Consider the following 18,791-nt stretch of genomic DNA (forward strand, 5'->3'; position numbering starts at 1 on the left):
ATTTTAAAAGTCTTCCCCCCTTTAAGCAGTTAGAATACCACCAAGAATTACATCTGAAAAGGTGATCAGTCTTTGTTTTAAGATAAATAAATTGCAGGGGAAACTCAGAAAAGTTGTGTAGTATAAACTGCAAATTTGCATTGGAAATATTCACAGCTCCTGCTTATCATGAAGAGTGGGCTTTTCTTTTTCTGTCAACTGCAAAACTGCTAGTTGCAATCCTTATGTGCCTTCCTAGGTGAAATTTCCCTTTTACTTTCATACACTGGGTCAGCCAATGATCTAATGGTGTATGAGCTCCAAGTTTTAGTGTATTATGGAAAATATGATAATTTTAAGACATATTTAAACTGAAGTATTCCTTTTTCCTATGCAGATGTATACAAGGAAGAAAAAAAATTATTTTATGAATTTTAAGCATCCTACTTTATAATGGGTATGCATGAAAAACATTTTCATTTATAGCCATCAGAAGAATTAATGTAAACCTTCATGTAATGACCCCAGGCCTCCAAGAATAAGCCAATAGATTAAATACATATTTGCAAGTAATGTTTTAAAAGTGATGAGTTACTTGCAGAATGACTCTTGTCCTCATTTAAATCAGTGGCCCTATTGCACTGCCTCAAGGGACCAAGATTTTCAAGACCAATCTTAGTAAGTCTGTATGTACAATAAGGTGATTATTAATAATTTTAAAACTATTATATCATTCCTTATAAAGACTGTATCTCTGAAAAACTACTGTCATAGCTACTTTTAAGTCTGTGAACAACGATGACTACTCAAATGTCTTTGAATCAGTGCCAAATGACAATCTTGCCCTGGCAGTAGAGTTCTATGTCCAGACTATTGTTATCCACTGCCCAGATGCTTTTATTCTCTTGCTATACTCACAGTACTATTCAAAATTGAGGAAGGTTTTGGGGTTGGTTTGTGTGGATTTTTTTTTTTTTGGAGGGTTTTTTTTGTAGGGTTGGGATTTTTTTTTTGTTGGTGTTATGGTTGGTTGATTTGGTTTGGGGTGGAGTTTTTTTGGGTTTTTTTTTTTTTTTTGGTTGGTTTGTTGTTTTTTGGGTTTTTGGGGTTTTTTGTTTGGTTGGTTTTGTTTGGTTGGTTGTTTTCACAACAAAACAACTCTGAGGTTGGCTGAATACCCTGACTAGGCTTGGTGCTTCAGAACGTTGAGCATGAATGCCAATAGCTACCCTGACCCCTCTGAAAATCAAACCTAAGATCGTCTCTGGTTTGGCACTGTAACACAAAATGCCTGAATCAAAGGCTGTTATTCTCTATTTCAGTGATTTCTTCAGCACTTGGAAGCAAGTAGAAAACAAACACTGCAAGTATCCTCATGTCCCAACCATCTCCCAATTTAAACATAAAACATGGTTGTGTTTTTGCCTCTATAAAATGCATATAATGTTATAATGTTATTTATTTTAAATGTGCTATGATTTCTATAATGTCATGACATTAGGTATCTGGCATACTGATGATTTTAAGTCACTATATTATTTTAGTATTAACTAAAACTATAGTGGTGGTTAAAGTTACAGCTGCTTTATGAAGTACATACAAGCGATATTCAACTTTATTTAAAAAATATGGAACAAACGCACAATTGTTATCCCACAAAGCACATTTTACAGTAAATGAAGAGCAATGTAATTTCCATTAGAATTTGGAACTAAGGTAACTAAAAATGTCACTGATAACAATTCTGTTGTAGAATGGAAAAAAAAAAGCACCATATTCTTAAATACAAGCATTTTTACATTCATAAAAATTCAAGGCTTTTCATTTTGGTAGAGCACTTCAAGGAAATACAAATTTGTAGTTTAAATTCATAATAGTTCTATCTACATTTTAAATGCTCAGCAGCAAACAATACAGAAATAATCACTAGAACATACATGTGAACAAAAAGAAAAGTCAAGATGGATATGCACACTAATGTTTTTTAAAATGATGCACACAACTGTTTTTAAAGATATGTAACACATATTTCATGCTTTACTTTTGGGTACCACAAAAGAAAAAAGCTTTCCTAAATATTCAAATCCTCATATTCTGACTCCAACTGAACTTGGTGAAGCTGGAGTTTACCTAGCACAAGGCTTGTGAAAACATACAAAAACAACAGAATTTGTCCAAATGACAATATAAAAATATATATATATATACACACATAGTTCTGTGTAATGCATGTCTGCATGTCTATGCACAGAAATCCTTCAATTTAGCTGATGTTGAGTAGTTTAATTTCTAAACTCAAATGGAAAATAGAACAGCACATGGTGAAGGCATTATATTCAGCTTTGAAAAGGTACAACTATTAAAAATGCAGAGGTCCTCAAAACATATACCAGAAAGAAATACTAAAGATACAGGAACTTAAAAACAAATACAGAGATCCTATACTATATGAAATACCACCTGCTCTTTCTGTAAATTATATATTTGCTTAACACTAAGTAACTTCAGTGCCTTCAGTGAACATACTGCAATTAGTACAGACTTCCCATAGTGTCTAGGAAGAATTAGGGCCCAAGATTATTAAAAAAGGTGCTTTTATTTTCTTTTTTATGCATTCAAGTAACATATGCCAGCCTTCCTGTGAATTAAATTCCTGCTGTACAAAATGTGCCTCAATGTCTAAGGCCTCATACCAAATTGCACAGTCCCACACAGATTTCTTGTCATGGTTTCACCATCTCAGAATGCTTATGGCACATTGATATTGGCACTTATTAAAACTTCTATGAAAATCCTATGCCTTCTATTTCACATATATATATATATATATATATATATATACACACACACACACACATATATATACACATACATATATATATGCATAAATTTCAGGGGAAAGGTGACTAGATTTGTGCATTTATCATCTAATAAAATACAGAGTATATATTTAAGTTTTACCAAGTTTTGCCTCTAAATTCATTGTATCATGCAGTTTCTGGATGACACAGTTAAATTCCTACTTAAATCCATAAGTATCTGTATCACCACTATTGACCTTTATTGCTGATAGTTCTCAGGCAGCAGGTAATATAACTGGCTTTAACACTTGGCAACAATAAGGACAATATGACAGATTTCAAGAATCTGACCAGCATTTGTTGTGCAGGAAAAAGCATACTATTATTAACAGAATAGTTTTATCCATGACAACAGAAAAATCTAAGTTACCTCATAAAACTTCCCATTGCAGAATTAGGAATACCACAGGAAGATCACTTCAGTTAACATGAGTTTTTCAGAAATGTTTTATAACTCTTATACCTCAGAACAAAAATATTTATTTGTCCTCTGTTAAATATGTTTTGTCTTACTTTCTTAAGTCCATCTAGGTATGAATAATTCTTTTATCTAATAGCATATCCAGAGTGTACCAATGCAAATAAAGCTTATGAGAATTTTTTTTTTTTACAAAGGATATAAAAACCTAGTAAGATACCTTCAAAAGTAGATATTTTGTATTAAAATACACCATTATTATTTGCACAGAAAAATTTACAGTATCAACAACTGTGTTAAAAAATAATTATATAATTCTAATGGACTTGTGCTTTCAGCTGATCTTTCAGCAAGTACAGAGATAGACCAAGTGTGAGAACAAAATCAGGATTTGTTTCATCCATCCCTCCTGTGTAAGGCCTAGCATGGCATGTCCTTAGCTTCTACAACATCCTGCTAAAGCATCTGGAATTTCAAGACTGCATGTACAAATGCACATCAAATTTAGCATAAATATCTTACTTCTGGCTTGCCTGTCTTCACTCGGTCACTGACTAATAATGACTATACACATGTATAAATAAGATTTGCACAGCTGAAGCACCAAGAGCATCCAATGACTTTCCTTTAATTTCACTTTCTCATTAGTTACATGGATAGTTCTGATGCTCCTCCCATCTGTCTTAGCAACACTTGTACAGGCACATTCTATTATTTTTAAATAATTAATTTCTCTAACTAGGAGGGGGAGGAATATTCATACAAATGAAAGGGGAAACTGTCAATATACAAAGTGCTGACACATCTGTCAGGTATATAAACTAGAAAATTTACTTCCTTTAGCTCTCTTCAGAGGCCTTAGCTAGCAATTGCTTTAGTCAGAAGGCAATTATATTGACAGTATCCCTTCAAAGGAAAATGCCAGTGCAATATAGAAATTATTTTAACCAGTACATCAAAATTGCTATGGGCTAATGTCAGATAGATGCAAATGCAGACAGGTGTGCACACATACATTCTATATAATGGCCTTGGGAGGGAATGGAGTCTGCCTTGCACATCACAGAACAGCAGCAGTTTGTGTCTTGGGAGCCTGGCTGGCCTGCTCTGTGGCATCAACCACCATAGCAAAAAGTAAGTCTGTGCTTCCCACATGCTGAAATGTGTAAGGAATTTTAAGAGCTTTGTTTCACTGTAGACTTGTAAAGACATAACACACGAGCTTGACATGAGCCCAGCTGACTTGCTCACAGAGCAATGGCTTTTTTGAAGCTGAGGATTTAAGACTACTGGGAAAGAAGTCGTTTTAACATTAAAAAGAGTGACCTAGTGCTCTGAAAAAGAACAGAAAAAAGGCAGAAGCAGCCTAACTACATTGTTTTTTTTTTCTTTATTTTATTTATGTGAAATTCCACCTATTATAAAAAGGTCCTTTTCACTGTCAACCAACATAGCTCTCATGGCATCTAAAGTTCTTATACCTTACAACAGAGATTAATACCAATGGGTAGTACCAATGGTAGCAACAGATTGTAACTCTGTGACAAAGCCCAAGACAGTTCTTACTCTAGGGAAGGAATTTTTGTAAATATATTCTTGCAAAATGACTTCATACTGTGGAATCATTCATGGGACTTGAACCTACTCTTTGCTGAGAAAAAGCATTAAAATATCTGGGTGTCTTTGACAGGTAACATGACTTACGTTGAAAGAAGAACAGTTTATATTTTTATTACCATTAAAGTAATCGTTCACCCTGCAGTGTCACAACAGTTTGGTTCACTACATAAATTAGCATTTAGACATCATACCCACATGAATGGATTTGTGGATGTAGGCTTGGCTCATGAAAAAGTGCTGCACTAACTTATGTGTAAGGCTTTATGACCCACTGAACCACTGTTTTGTTAAGTTTTTTTTCCAAACCCCAGACCTCTGGTTTTTTAACCTCCCCTTCCATCTGAAAAGAAAGCTGGGATTTTGGGCACTAATTTTTCTTAGGAGAAACAATGTGTAACACTAATCTCAGAAATATCAGTTCTGGAGCATGATAAAGGAAAAAGTATAGGGGAGAAAATGAGTAGTAAGGAGGAAAACTGGATGACTGCTGCATATAAGTACCAAATTATTTAGTCAGGGATAAAATTCTGGCCCTTCTGAAATCAAAAGCACATTTGCTAAATCACATCTGATTGCCACTGTCAATACTGTAACCAAAAGATTATTTCCCAGGTGCTTTTGCAGAAAACAAAAGAGTTGCTCTTGTATTATTCTATACACACAAAGAAAAGGCATTCACATAACTAGAAATCTTGAATGCTATTTAGAGGGACTAAAAACCTCCGAAGTGTCATCATTGCTTGAGTTCTCCATGACTACTGATTAGTAGTCATGTAGTAAAGATAAGCAATTACTTCTTTTTACGTAAACACACGATCCTCTAATTTTTACAAAGTATCTGATCCATGTAATTACCATTCATTTTGCAAATACTTTCCAGGCCTGTATGAATGCAATTTATCTCCCATGAGTTACTTCAACAGAAAGAAGAGAATTGAGATTGTTACCAAAACATGTAACAGAGTTAAGGAGAAGGTATGAAAGGCGCTTGTGTTCACAGTGCGTTGTCAAATACTCAGAACTTCTTGCAGAAAGTTCTAAAATTCTTCATATTGATGATTGCCAGTGATTTTGGATGACACTTTAAACAATGTTGCCAAATTCTTCTTGCCAAAGGGTACTTTTGTTTTTTAAAAAAATTTAAATATTATTCTCCATGCTGTCAGTTCTGAAATGATGAAGATGAATTAGCAGCTTGTCCAAAATATCAGTCAGGCCTTGTAGTAAACACTTTCAAGAGGCACAACGTTGGCAGGAAGTTTCTAAAATTTCAGTCTGCAAGTAAAATGCCAATTGAAGGTTTAAAAAATTTGTGTGTTGGCAGAGTTTAACATTCACTTGTCCTTTCATGTGAAAGAAATTGATCCCTTTCATTTGTATTTTCAGGGTTATCCACTTCTTCCATAGGGCTCTTTTCTTGCAACCCACTGTTTTCTGAACAAGAATCATCACCTCCATCACTATGACGACCTTCAACACTGTGTCTCATGCCATAAGTAAAGTAAATGATGAAGCCTTCCAAAAGGAGAAAAAAAATTCATAGGGTTTTCAGGCAAGTAGTGCATTAAAAAGTAGGTATTCCTCTCTGGCTGAACAGATTTTGCAAAAGAATTTTCTTCTTCAGATATCTGAATCAGAGCTCATGCTTCAGGTCTTCCCTGTTTCTAAGGTAAATTCCAGTTCATAATTTTGGCAAAACTAAATGCTCTAGTAGGTTATGGAAACTACTATCTCTAATTTGTGTCTAGATGAAATTAATACAATTGGCTGGATATAAAAGAGGAAAGACTGATATACTGGGAAGAAACCTGTTACAAGCACGTTTCTACACAATTTTGGCTATACCTACTAGGAAAAATAAAGTCATGGCTTATTGGAATTCTTCCTATTACCTAAAAGCTTTATTTGCAATTTTGACTGCATATAAATACTTCTTCTGAAACTTGCTCTTGTTTTGACCAGAAATATTAGCTGACTTTTATTAAATCACAGGGATTTTTTCAAATATTTGAAGGAAAAGAATGTTCTAAGATGGGATTCATGAGTTCTAGTGTGTGAAGTGACTGAAATGAACATACCAAGAGCCATCCACACGCTAAATCTGATCCAGGTTTCTCCACTCAGTTGTACCATCAAGTAAATATTTACCAGTATACTGAATGATGGCAAAAATGGCAGAAGTGGAACCTGAAAGGAAATATTTAATATGTTTATATTAAATATAAATTTTTTTGTATGTCACACATCAGTTATATAACACAAACTAGAGGTAACACAGGTAATCACTAATAAAGAATTTAATTGTTATTGCTGTTGCAATGTAGTGGAATTTTCACTGGGTTTAACCAACAGTTTCTACAGATCTTAAACTTCTAAATATTATGTTTAATATATATTCTCCAAGTCTATAGAAAAACTTTCCAGTTTGTGCTGAACATATACCAACAAATTCCTGTACTTGTAGATGAAAAATAATATATCTATCTCCCTTATTCTGAAATGCTCCCCCAGGTCCACCGTATTCATTAACCTTCATCACTATAGTTCAGTATTTCCATTAAATAACTGATCTTAGAACGCAAGTGAAAGTGCAAAATGAAAGGATTTTACTCTGTATTGAGATCCAAAGGATTGCAGATTACACAGACAAGTGATTGTACACTCAGCAGTTTCTGAGCTGTTTTCCAGTTCCTAAGTTCCCTCTCCCACTTGTTAGAATGCATCCAAAGCTCACATTAGATAATAACATAGAGAGTAAGTTATTCACCATAAAGTCTACTTTCTGCTGGTTCTGAGGCTGCCTTTGGATGAGGAGAACGGTAACTACAACGAATACCACCAACAAAGCAAGAAGGCCAATACTCCAGGGCTCCAACTTAGCAATGAAATGAATCCCATATGTAATGTGGACACTCAAGCCACAAATCAAGCAAGCTGTATGAAAAACAAAATTACAGACATAGGTCACTTAATCTCTGAATTGAAGAGGAAGTGACTTTTAAGAAGAGTGATAGCAAGCTTTAATATGTACTGTTATTATGAATATGTTTAATTAAATCAAAATTATTACAGATTAGATTGATCCATCAAGAAGCATAAAAACACAAAATGACACATTTAGTACGACTGAAAGAAGGCATGTTATCAGTGGATTTTTAATTCTGTCTTTAATAAAATTCCACTATTTATGTTAATGCATATATGAGTTTCAACACGACTTACCTAAGAGACCCACTAAAAAGTTAACTATAGTTGCAGTCTGCTCAGTTGGTAAACTAGATGGATTAATCAAGGCCTGAAGACGGAAGCGATTCTCTTCTATCATGTTTATCTGTGACTCACTTACTGCAGATCCCCTTTCAGCTGCAGCCAAAGCTGCTTTTTCTGGAGAGTATTTTGGTTCCTCATAGGTAGGTTGGTACCTACGCACAAAACAAAGAGTAATAAAAAAACATTAAGCATACTTCCAGATTTGAAGCAATATGACGCCAGGAAAGTATTTAAGAACTAAATTCTTTTCAGTAGAGCATTAAAATTTCCCAAGTTATAACTGCACTGCAACAGCATTATCAGTCACTATCAAATATAAAAATACTACAGCAACTCATTTTTTGGATGGGTTTGTTTGGAGAATTTTTTTGGCGGTTTTTTAAGCTACCTGAATGTACCAATAGCTCAGATAAATAACCAGTCTCATGGAGAAAGAAAGGACAGGGTCTGGTACTCAACAGCAAGGAAAGAGTAAGGGAACTTGTTTCTGACTTGCTTCCCGTACTCTAAGAGGGAAGCTTAACTGCCACTTAACTGGCATTAACTGAAATTTTACATCTGCTTTGCTTGCTTGCTTGTATTTTTAAAAATAAGTATAGTAAATAAGACTTCTTGAAACAGAACAGCATTCTCTTTTAAAGTGTAAATTATTGCAAGAATGAATTTGGGCTGAATTTAAGGTGATATCAGAGTTAATTAGTTAGCCTTAAGTAATAAAGGCTGACATTTTTTTAAATGAAAAGAGCAATACATAATAGAGTGAGCTGTAGCTAGCAATATATAATTCCATAGCTTTACAAACATGAGAGATACCAGAGTTTTACTGAGAAGTATTTATAATCTAACTCACTGAAAGATAGTATTTGCACTCTCTTCTAGGGCTACATATCTTGAAACACTTGTCTTGTCTTACATTTCTGACAGGCATAATACAGAGCACTCATTTGAACTTGTTCATCCTGTGAACCACCTAGAACATCTACACCTTTCACATGTAGTCCCCAAAATGCAATATGCCTGATGTACAGCATGGATTGTATTCATATCAAAATATCATTCATTGAATTCTGTACACAAGCTTATATCTAGCACCTTTGGGACTAATGCTTGGACCAATACTACTTCTGGAAAATAAAAGGTGTCTAGATTTCACCATAAGCTTTGACCTGCTATACTTATATAACAATATACCATTGCTTTATTTGAGGAGTCGCTGCTTTTTAGACACCATTTATAGGCTTACAGCTCTTGGCTATCTAACAAAAAAAGTCTGGTAAATACAACTTCTGTTTATTTACTGCCCAACACAAAATACACCACAGCAGAATACAAAGAATATTTTTGGCTCACCTAAGAATGAGTACACAGGTTGCGACAAGTGAATAAGCAAGAAGTGTGCCAATAGACATCATGTCCACTAAAGCCTTTAGGTCAAACAGAAATGCCATTACAGCTAAAAAAGAAAAGGAAAAAATTCCATGAGACTGACACAGAATCATAGAATCATTCAGGTTGGAAAAGAATTTTAAGATCATCAAGTCTAACCATAAGTGCCAAGATTAATATTAAGACATATTAAGCAAATATTTTTCAAATCTGTCTGCAGTGTAACTTACTGTTTCACTGACAGCAATACGAGTGAAATAATGATAATCCTTAATCCCACATTTTTTAAGATACTGCTATCATTCCAAACCTAATTCCCTACATCTGGGAATATCATTCATATAGATAGGCACCAGTGAGTTGTACAGTCATGCTGCATAATCAAATGCTTGTATTTGACTTATTTGGACATAAGTACTTGCACACATATTGTCAAATTGGGGCCATATTAAAAATACATTTTCATACAATAAAGTTCAGATCTGCAGCAGAATTCACCAAAATTGAAAGGATGAATCCCACTGCCAAACTGAGTAAAAGTTATCGGGATGTAAGATTTCTGCAGAGCTGGGAAAGAGCTCAGTGTGAAGAGGAATTTCAGGAGTTGTCTCAAATAAAATCACTTTGTGGAGGTTTTTTTTAAGGGTTATCTTACTAAAAATAGCTTTCAATTCACCTTCGGGAAGGACCAGTAGCATCTCTCAATTAATATTCTTAAGATCATGAACTCAGACGCAGAAACTTCCACGATAGTGAAAGTAATTGTAGAAATCTTAAGCTTATAAAAGCTAATACCATGTTCATTTGAGGACTCTGGAATGTCTTTTTTTGTCTATGCTGTTTGCACACAAAACCCCACATTTTTCATAACAACATTAGCAGAAGCTATCAGTAAATGAAAGGCTAATTCTAATTGATTTGAAATACATGTGCTCAAAGAGCCCCTTAAAATATTTGTATTTTATTCATATTATTGAGAAGCAGTTTTTTTGAATCATCAGTAATCTCAACATCAAAATAAACTATTAAATGTAGTTTTTATACATTGTGTGTATATGCACACCCAAATTATTCTATATTCAAGAATATTTATATTTAATATTTTTGGTATGTGTTTGTTAATGTATTTGTAGACATCTTCATAAGTGCACAAATACACAGACACATATTCCCCTAGTATTTGGTCCTGAAGAAAGAAGCAAAGTGTGATTTTCTGAAAACAAGACTGCTGGATTACAGAACTTTTATATCATATGTGAGTCTCTTTTACATACCTCATCACTTTACCTGCTCTAAAGAGCAAAGCTGAGGAAAAACAGAACTTACTAAAACCTCATCTACAGTAGCTATATTCAAATTTTAATCCTAGATTCAAAAGGCTACTCTGTAGCCCAGATATTCTTTAACTTAAAAAACAAAGTGAAAAATGTCTGCAAGTTTCTTATTAAGGGAAAGAAAGGCAGAGTATTTATTTTCCACCCCTCTTCATTCTACTTCAAGAGACAATGGTAGATCCATTTATGGCGAAACTGAACTGACACCAAAACATTTTGCTATGTGCAGAGTTTTGCCATTGTGATTACCACCTGTGAAAAGGTTAGTCACATAATAACATGTGACATTGCCACAGCTGTATTCTTAACCTGAAAACTTTAATTAAACATCTCATATCTGTAACATTTCTTACAGCTGTAAAACTATTAATGCTGCAAATACATAGAAAAGTCAGATAATATAAGCTGTTGCATACATCCATAACTATTCTGGCAAAACTATTAATGACCACAAATTACCAAATATGGATTTTTTTTACAAATTAGAAGAAGAAATTACTCTTACTCCAGCAGTAGATAAAGCTGTCTTCTGGTGAGCTATTTATGCACCAAATTCCCCAGACTGTCTAAAAGCAGTCTAATGTCAGCTGCTGCAGATCTACAGGCAGGGCTGTAGAATTTTATCAATCATTTTGTCACCTAGGTAATAGCCATTCTTTCCTCTCATCATTACTGTGATTTCAGATAAAGATCTCACTTTCATCCCACAAAACTACACTTCCAAATTGTTATAGGAGAATATGTCAATAAGATAAATTCAAATAATATAAAGTTGAAATAATAAAAGTAATGCTAAGCATTCTATTTGTACTCTGACCAAAGAAAAGGGAACTGATACTAATGCTTCATGTAGGAACTCTCTGGACAATGACCATGCCTTTCTGCATTATTATCAAGTACACAGTGTGAGCAGTTCCAGTCTTGTGGCATCTGAGGATGACTGTGACTATAAATAAAAATATTTTAGTCTCATTTCTGAACCTCTTATTTAGCCAAGGTTGCTAGAAGTTCTAGGGCATGAATTTCATATTCAAATTGCTTAAAAAACTTATTTATTTGCCTTTGAGTAAATACTTCTGAACTTCCAGTTTTCCTGGGTGATTACACATCCCACTAAAATGATTATGAAATTTGGGCACAGCTACATGTACCTCTGCAAGAAGTATGGACAAAAGTGAAAGAGTTGTATATTAAGAATTGACATTAAGAGCTGGCAACAGCTCCCAGAATACTGTTTTGGTAAAATATATGTAGGCATGTACATGTATACATATATGTGCAGACACATAAGCCCCTAACACACACATGCCCTTCAACCATAGCTTGGTAAGCCTATACAACAACAGAATCATCTTCTTTGGAAGACAATTTAAAAAATCTTTGTATTTTACACAAAAGTTGATCCTGCTGCAAATGTAATCTTTTTCATATATCTCATAATTTAAAATGTTACAATTATTTTTCCCCCTTTATGGATGGGATAAATATATTAGGTCTGCATCAGACAAGGAAGCCCTGTCAGCAGAGCATCAGCCTAAGGGACATAGATTAAGTAACAAGCTTATTCACTATACAAGGGATTAATATTAAAAAAATTAAAAAATAAAAATTGAATTCTGTGACATTAAGGCCAGCACCACCACCATGATTGGCTTGATCTGGAGTTCGTACACCCATTGATTACTCAGTAATTTTATTCCCATTGTACATGCAAGGGAAGTTAACAAGCAGCCCTCTTCAAAAATATGAAGTACCATGCACGTGCATCAGAGCGTTTAAATCTCAGTTTTAAGTAACACGGGCTTTGAGAGCTTACCAGAGATGACCCCTGCTGTCAAGGTGGCAGAAACTGGTGCCTGCCTCTTACTCACTTTGGCAAGAAAACTAAAGAGTAAACCATCACGTGCCATGGCAAACAGAATTCGGGGCAAAGGGAACATAGAGCCGAGAAGACTAGAACAGAAAAATGTATAGTTCAAATACAGGTTATTAAAAGCACAATGCTTTACTGGTAAACCCAACTACACAAAAAGAAAGCTTGGAGGAGTTAATGGGTTTAGGTACAGTTTTGCTTAGGCTCTGTGTTGCTGCTCTTGGCTTTTGGTTTTGTCCACTGATGTTCTTGGTTTTGGGTTGTTGTTTATTTTGACCCTAGGCTTTGGAAGAATTTGAGATTAACCAACAAATAAAAATCTGTGGTAGAGAAACATTTTACTGGTAGACTACTTTAACTAGCAACAAGCAGATGTGATCATTTCAGTCCAAAGCAAATCAAAGCTGCACAACAGCGGTTTATTTCCCATATATGCAATGTGTTTAGCAGTGCATCTTTCTTTACAAGGATCAACTCTTAGTCTCACCTGCTACTGCACCAGACGATAGAGTAGCAACTAGTGGGGTCTTCGTTTTGGAATTGATCTGAGCTAGACATTTGAAAAGCAACCCATCCTTCGCCATAGCATAGATTACACGTGGAATTGGGAAAATGGATCCAAGAAGACTGAGTAAAAAGCAAACACATGCAACATGGCAAACAAATCATGCAGAGTTGTATTCATGGACAAGATAAAAAATGTTAATTAATGGCATGTATAGAAACAAAATGTATGGTTGTAAGACAAAACCAGAAAGCCCCATAGCCCAAGGTACTACAGATCAGACACAAATAGATTTTTTTTTTTTACAACAAAGATGTTTATTATTATTGTTATTATTAAATTAATTTAGGTAATGAAATTGCTTCATCAGATAGAATCCAGATTAGCAAGATAACACTTGCCATCACTGTAGGTCTTGGGTGTTAGTGGACCAGGAACATGTTCCACATCACACTAACTATGCAATTAAGCTTTAGTATTCCTGAAGGAAGTCTGTCAGTCAGCAGCAGCAAATAAATAAGCATAAGCAGCATCCCTTACAGTCTATATTTCCATGTGAGCCTGCTGATTACCAGTAATTCAAAGTAAGCACCATTCAAGTATACTTGGGCAGATGAATTCTTTCTATTAAAGCACCTCTAGGCAAGCTTCATTAAGATTGTGCTTGTTCGGGAGAAGTAAAGCTAATTAATTTAGATTTATTATGAGCAGAACACATAAAGCTTTTAAACTATTGTTATCTTGACGCTCTTAAACATACTTCTTGAATTAGGTGGTTTCTTTTCCTCAAAAAGAAATAATTTTAATTAACAAAACAAAAGGCAAAATCATAGCCAGTATAACCTCTGCAGCAAGCACACAAGTTTCTAACCAGGTGAATGGTTTCCTTTCGTACTTTAGAGAAATGACTACACCACTTAAAGAAGGCACAGCTCTTATACAGCGTAGGTCCTAGGTACCTCCAGTAATGCTTGTGAGACACACGTTTTAACTTTAGACAGGAGAGAAGTTTTATTGCAAATGACCTGATTTTGATGCATAAGTGTACCTTCCAAAAAGAAGGTACATTCCAGAAGGTTTTTTGTTGTTTTTGCTTTGTAAAATTAATTTATCCTACCCTTCTTTAAGTACCTTTGCATACACAATGGCAAATATTAACAAACATCTTTACCCCACCGAAACAAGTCAGAGGAAACTGTATGGACCAAAAGTAATCATCCCAATATTTTTCCTTAATTATACCTCTAAATTCAGGAGTATGAAATAGAGTTTCCTTGGTTTTGTTCTAAACTAAGATCAATCAACAGATTGAAAGATTAATCTCTCCAGAGGACTAAATATAAATCTTCAGAATGCACTGGAAAAAAAGACCAAGAGTTCAAATTTCTAAAAAGGAATTCTACCATCTCAGGTCACTTTGCCTTCCAGTAGTAATTTCTTTAATCTAGTTTCTTATATAATGTTCTATAATGTCTAGTTTCTCATAATGTAACTTCTACTATTTATCAATGTAAAGAAAAAAAAAAATCAAAGAAACCCTCCAAACTGAGGGAACCACGACAACTATATAGAAAATAACTATAATCCCAGGACATACTGTGTAACTGTGACATTCTTCAGTCAGTCCTACAATTCTTTTAATGTCTTTCTGGATCTACTTCATGTTTCTATCCCCTCCTACATCCAAATGTTCCTTTCCTTTAAACCATTGCCCACAGTCAATGAGCTCATATTCAGGCTAATGCTTACAGGATTATGTTGGAGTGCTTAGTATCAGTGCTTCCACAGGCAACTTGTTTTCCTTTATGGAAAGGTAGACACTGCTCTTGCCACTAAAGCTCATGTAAATGACTCCTTACACAAGCTCAGGTGAAAGATTGGCATCAGCATTTTTCTATCCCTAAATTCAAGTATCAAGCAATTTTCTGTTTTATTAAAGTGTTTATACCACAGTACAATTGGGGTATAATATATTTGAACACATACTAGTACATCTCATGCCCTCTCTGATATTTTTAATCAAAATAACATAAGGCTGCATTCACAGTTTCACAAAGGGAAATAAATTATAGTATTTTCACAGCTATAATCTACATCTCAGATACCCACACAGAAACCATAGGAAGGGATGATATCAGAAGACAGACTGGCTACTGGTGGAAACAGAGACAGCCAATGAAGATGAGGAGTGGAGCTAGTTAATCATGTCTTCAATTTTGCCTGCAAATACACAGAGCCCTTAAAGCTGCTGAGCCACTAGGGATGGACAACGAAAAAGGACAAGATGGGTGAGGTTTACTTTCTCAGTTAATAAAGATAACTTGCAGGTCATATATTTGAAAATACTTAAATTAAAAATAAAATAAAAAAGGGGTTATAAGCTTCCACCGAAGAGGTAGAGTTCAATAACAGTACAGTTAAGAAACAAAGAAACCTAAATTAACACAGTTACTGTCTTGTAGACCTGCTTAAGTTTAAAACTTGCTTGTTATTGCTAATTCTTTGCATAGACTGAGCCTTCAAAATGAATGCATGAATATACACAGAAATGTAGTATATTATTCATCAGCTTTTCCCAATAAAATTTGTATTTCAATGTCTTTACCTTGTAGACAGAGCACAGAGGGATCCCACTGCTACAAGGTATTTAGCAGGACCCCATCCAACATATTCAAATGCTATTGGCAGAGGGCTTTTCTCATCTAGCAGATAGTATGGCATCATAAGTGTCAGTGCAGCTGAAACCCCAAAATAGGCCATGAAGCAGACAAGCAGGGACACCACAATTCCTATGGGTATGGCTTTCTGAGGATTCTTGACCTCTTCTCCTGAAAAAAAGAAAAGAAAATGCCCACCCAAAAAGTCTGACTCATTTTCCCCTTCAGCTTTAAAAGATAACATCAAAGACAAATCACTTGTTAATCTGAGTAATGGGAATCACATCTGTAACAGAAGTTTTAAAAATCTGAGTAAAATAAACTGAGAGACAGAACACAACTCAGTATTTTGTCAGAAATAGCATTAAAATAGAGGTAAATTAAAGATCATAAAATACATTGTATATTCACAGTTCTCCAAACCCATTATGTTTAGTTATTTACCTACAATTTTTAAATTCAATGTACTCATTTGCTATCAGCCATACACAAGCCAACCATTAGAAAAGACATCTCATCTCAGAGAATTGCAAAAGTGCGCAGGTTTGATTAACATTATCTGAGCAGAAAAACTGTATACTAATCACTTCCCAGACTTCAAAAGCAACAATTCATTTCTTTAGAGCAGGAATAAAATAACAAAATCTCTTCCTTCTTCTCAGAATGAGAGCCACGTTCAGGAATGAACTTAGACTCATTCTACATTCGACTGAAAGAAGTTTGGAAGAAAGCAAGGTAAGAAGAGCAGACCGATTATTATATTGTTTGTGGTTCTTTGGGGTTTTTTTACACACCCCCCCCATGTTAAACATACAAACAAACTCATATAAATACTATACCAGTTGTTGCAATGCAGTCAAATCCAACAAAAGCATAAAAACAGGTTGCAGCACCAGCCAATGTTCCTGTGAAACCGTATGGCATAAAGCCACCACTCCCATATATACTTGTCACATTTTCATAGGATGAGCGGTTCCTATAAAGAACAAAAATACAGCAGAAAGATAATTCTTTTTTTCATTATTGTTAGGATAAATACATGCACCCTACAACTCTGGAACAAATGTTAAAGTGCTCTCATCATGACAGAGGTCAGCTTTACAAAACTGCATGAGACAACATTTTTATGTCCAAACTTGCAAGAAAGAAAAAAATAACAGCAAAAGGAAGAATATTTGAATCAAGTAGCCATCATCTTACTTGCTTTGAAGTTGTGACAAAACACATTAAAACACTAATGGTGCTTATTACTAATAAACATGTGTAACAGAAAACTGCTTGGTATATGAGCAAGTAAATAGATTTTAAAAAATTACTCTGTTTCTGCAGTAAGGTTTCTGAGATATTCTTCACTTATTTTCCAGTTGTCAACTTTGCCGTTCACAAAACCAGAAATCATAACGAAGAATAGGACCAAGATGTTAATAGCAGTGAAAATTTTATTCACCCATGCAGACTCTTTTACTCCAAAAGATAAAAGACCTGTAAAATAAAAATATTTTATAGATGTGAATGGTCCGTTATACTAATAAAATGGCATTTAAAAGAAAGTATACATGTAAAATAAGGTGTAGATATATATATGCAAGTACTGTGAATAATATTGAAAAAGCATCACCAGATTTTTTTTTAAAAGTATTGGCACAAACATGCTAGACCCTTTAACAGCTTGACAACTGGCAAATGTATTGGAAACCACAAAAGAAAAGTTTTTTAATGGTATTCTTTAAGTATTTAAAAGTATTTTTAGCAATGGCTACTTTCTACTTTTCTGAGATGCCAACCCATATCTCTGTTTTATGCCATGGAGTGAAAATAACTACAAGAGTTCTATGCTTTGTAAAAACATGGCAGAATTGTAGAAGATACTTCTTACAGAAGAATTATCTGCTAGACTAAGAAAAGAAGTACAATTATTAGATTAATAATGTAACCAATCGACTCTACATTTTTCAGGGCACATCCATCACAAAGTAAGTCCCATTTCCTAGTTCATTAATAAAACTTTTAGAAGAAATGCAGGCCTCCTGTTTGTAACACTGATGCATAGAGATGCTAGAAAACAGTCGGATACAAAATACACATAGCTTTAGATTGCAGAGTAGAGCATTGAAACAATCCGAAAGTTATTCCATCCGGATTCTAATCTATCATTAGAGTTTTAAGAATTTTAAGTGTACTAACAGTTTAATGGAAGAGCAGGCAGTGAGCAGATCAGGAAAAGTAAACCACAATTGGAAAGTTTTCACAGCTTCTTTGGGCTCTAAGCATTTCCACTAATATCACATACATACTTTCCCTCATTATTTAGAGATTAAGTCTGAAAATCTTAAGCCTCTCAAAATAGTGTTTGAAAAGCTTCTGACTCTGCTAATGAGATATTTGCTGTCTTATCAGAACACAGAAATTATCTTATGAGCTGTTCAGGTTTTCTTCACCAATAGCATTTTTATTAGAAATAGGTGTATGCTTTCTTCAGCTCAGTTTTTCCCAAAAAGGCAATGTCACTCTCAATCAGCCTAATGCAGTATAAATCATAGTATGTGCATTTTTAAAGTCCATTTACTGTAAAACATCACCTGCTACTCCTATGATTCAGCTTTGCACAGCTCACAATCCAATTACTGTATCATGCTCAGCCTACACAATCCTGAGCCATCCTCACTGCCCCTCCTCTCAGCAGTGGTGAATTCCACCCAGTTCAATCACTGGGGGTTTGGCTCCTGGAGAGGCAATTTGCAGCACAAATGCAAAAGGGAGTGAAGAAGGAATGATGGTAGGGGTGAAAAGACAGGACACAAATTAAATCTCAGGAGCAATGGTGAACAACAGGAGAAACATTCCCTCCTCTATCAAGAACCTCTAATTTTATGTTCCAAAACAACAAT

At 34.6% G+C, this 18,791-nt stretch overlaps 1 protein-coding gene across 5 annotated transcripts in view; it reads right to left on the reverse strand.

Annotated features, from left to right (window-relative positions):
- Window positions 1-1,576: 1,576 nt before the first annotated feature.
- Window positions 1,577-18,791, reverse strand: part of SLC7A2 (solute carrier family 7 member 2) — a 50,809-nt gene continuing 33,594 nt past the window's right edge. For 4 of the 5 annotated variants that reach the window (XM_085058860.1, XM_085058863.1, XM_085058861.1 and 1 more), the window contains 9 exons: window positions 17,220-17,385; window positions 16,743-16,879; window positions 15,852-16,074; window positions 13,229-13,368; window positions 9,499-9,601; window positions 8,101-8,300; window positions 7,646-7,812; window positions 6,957-7,065; window positions 1,577-6,393 (listed from right to left, as the gene is read on the reverse strand). In XM_085058860.1, the coding sequence (XP_084914986.1) occupies window positions 6,206-6,393; window positions 6,957-7,065; window positions 7,646-7,812; window positions 8,101-8,300; window positions 9,499-9,601; window positions 13,229-13,368; window positions 15,852-16,074; window positions 16,743-16,879; window positions 17,220-17,385 (1,433 nt within the window). In that variant the 3' untranslated portion in view covers window positions 1,577-6,205. Of the gene's footprint in view, window positions 6,394-6,956; window positions 7,066-7,645; window positions 7,813-8,100; window positions 8,301-9,498; window positions 9,602-12,684; window positions 12,822-13,228; window positions 13,369-15,851; window positions 16,075-16,742; window positions 16,880-17,219; window positions 17,386-18,791 lie in introns of all 5 variants that reach the window. The other variant, XM_085058862.1, reaches the window with a different exon arrangement.

This window comes from Lichenostomus cassidix, chromosome 4 (genome assembly GCF_008360975.1).
Source record: "Lichenostomus cassidix isolate B80296 chromosome 4, HeHo_3.0, whole genome shotgun sequence".
Lineage (NCBI taxonomy): Eukaryota > Metazoa > Chordata > Aves > Passeriformes > Meliphagidae > Lichenostomus > Lichenostomus cassidix.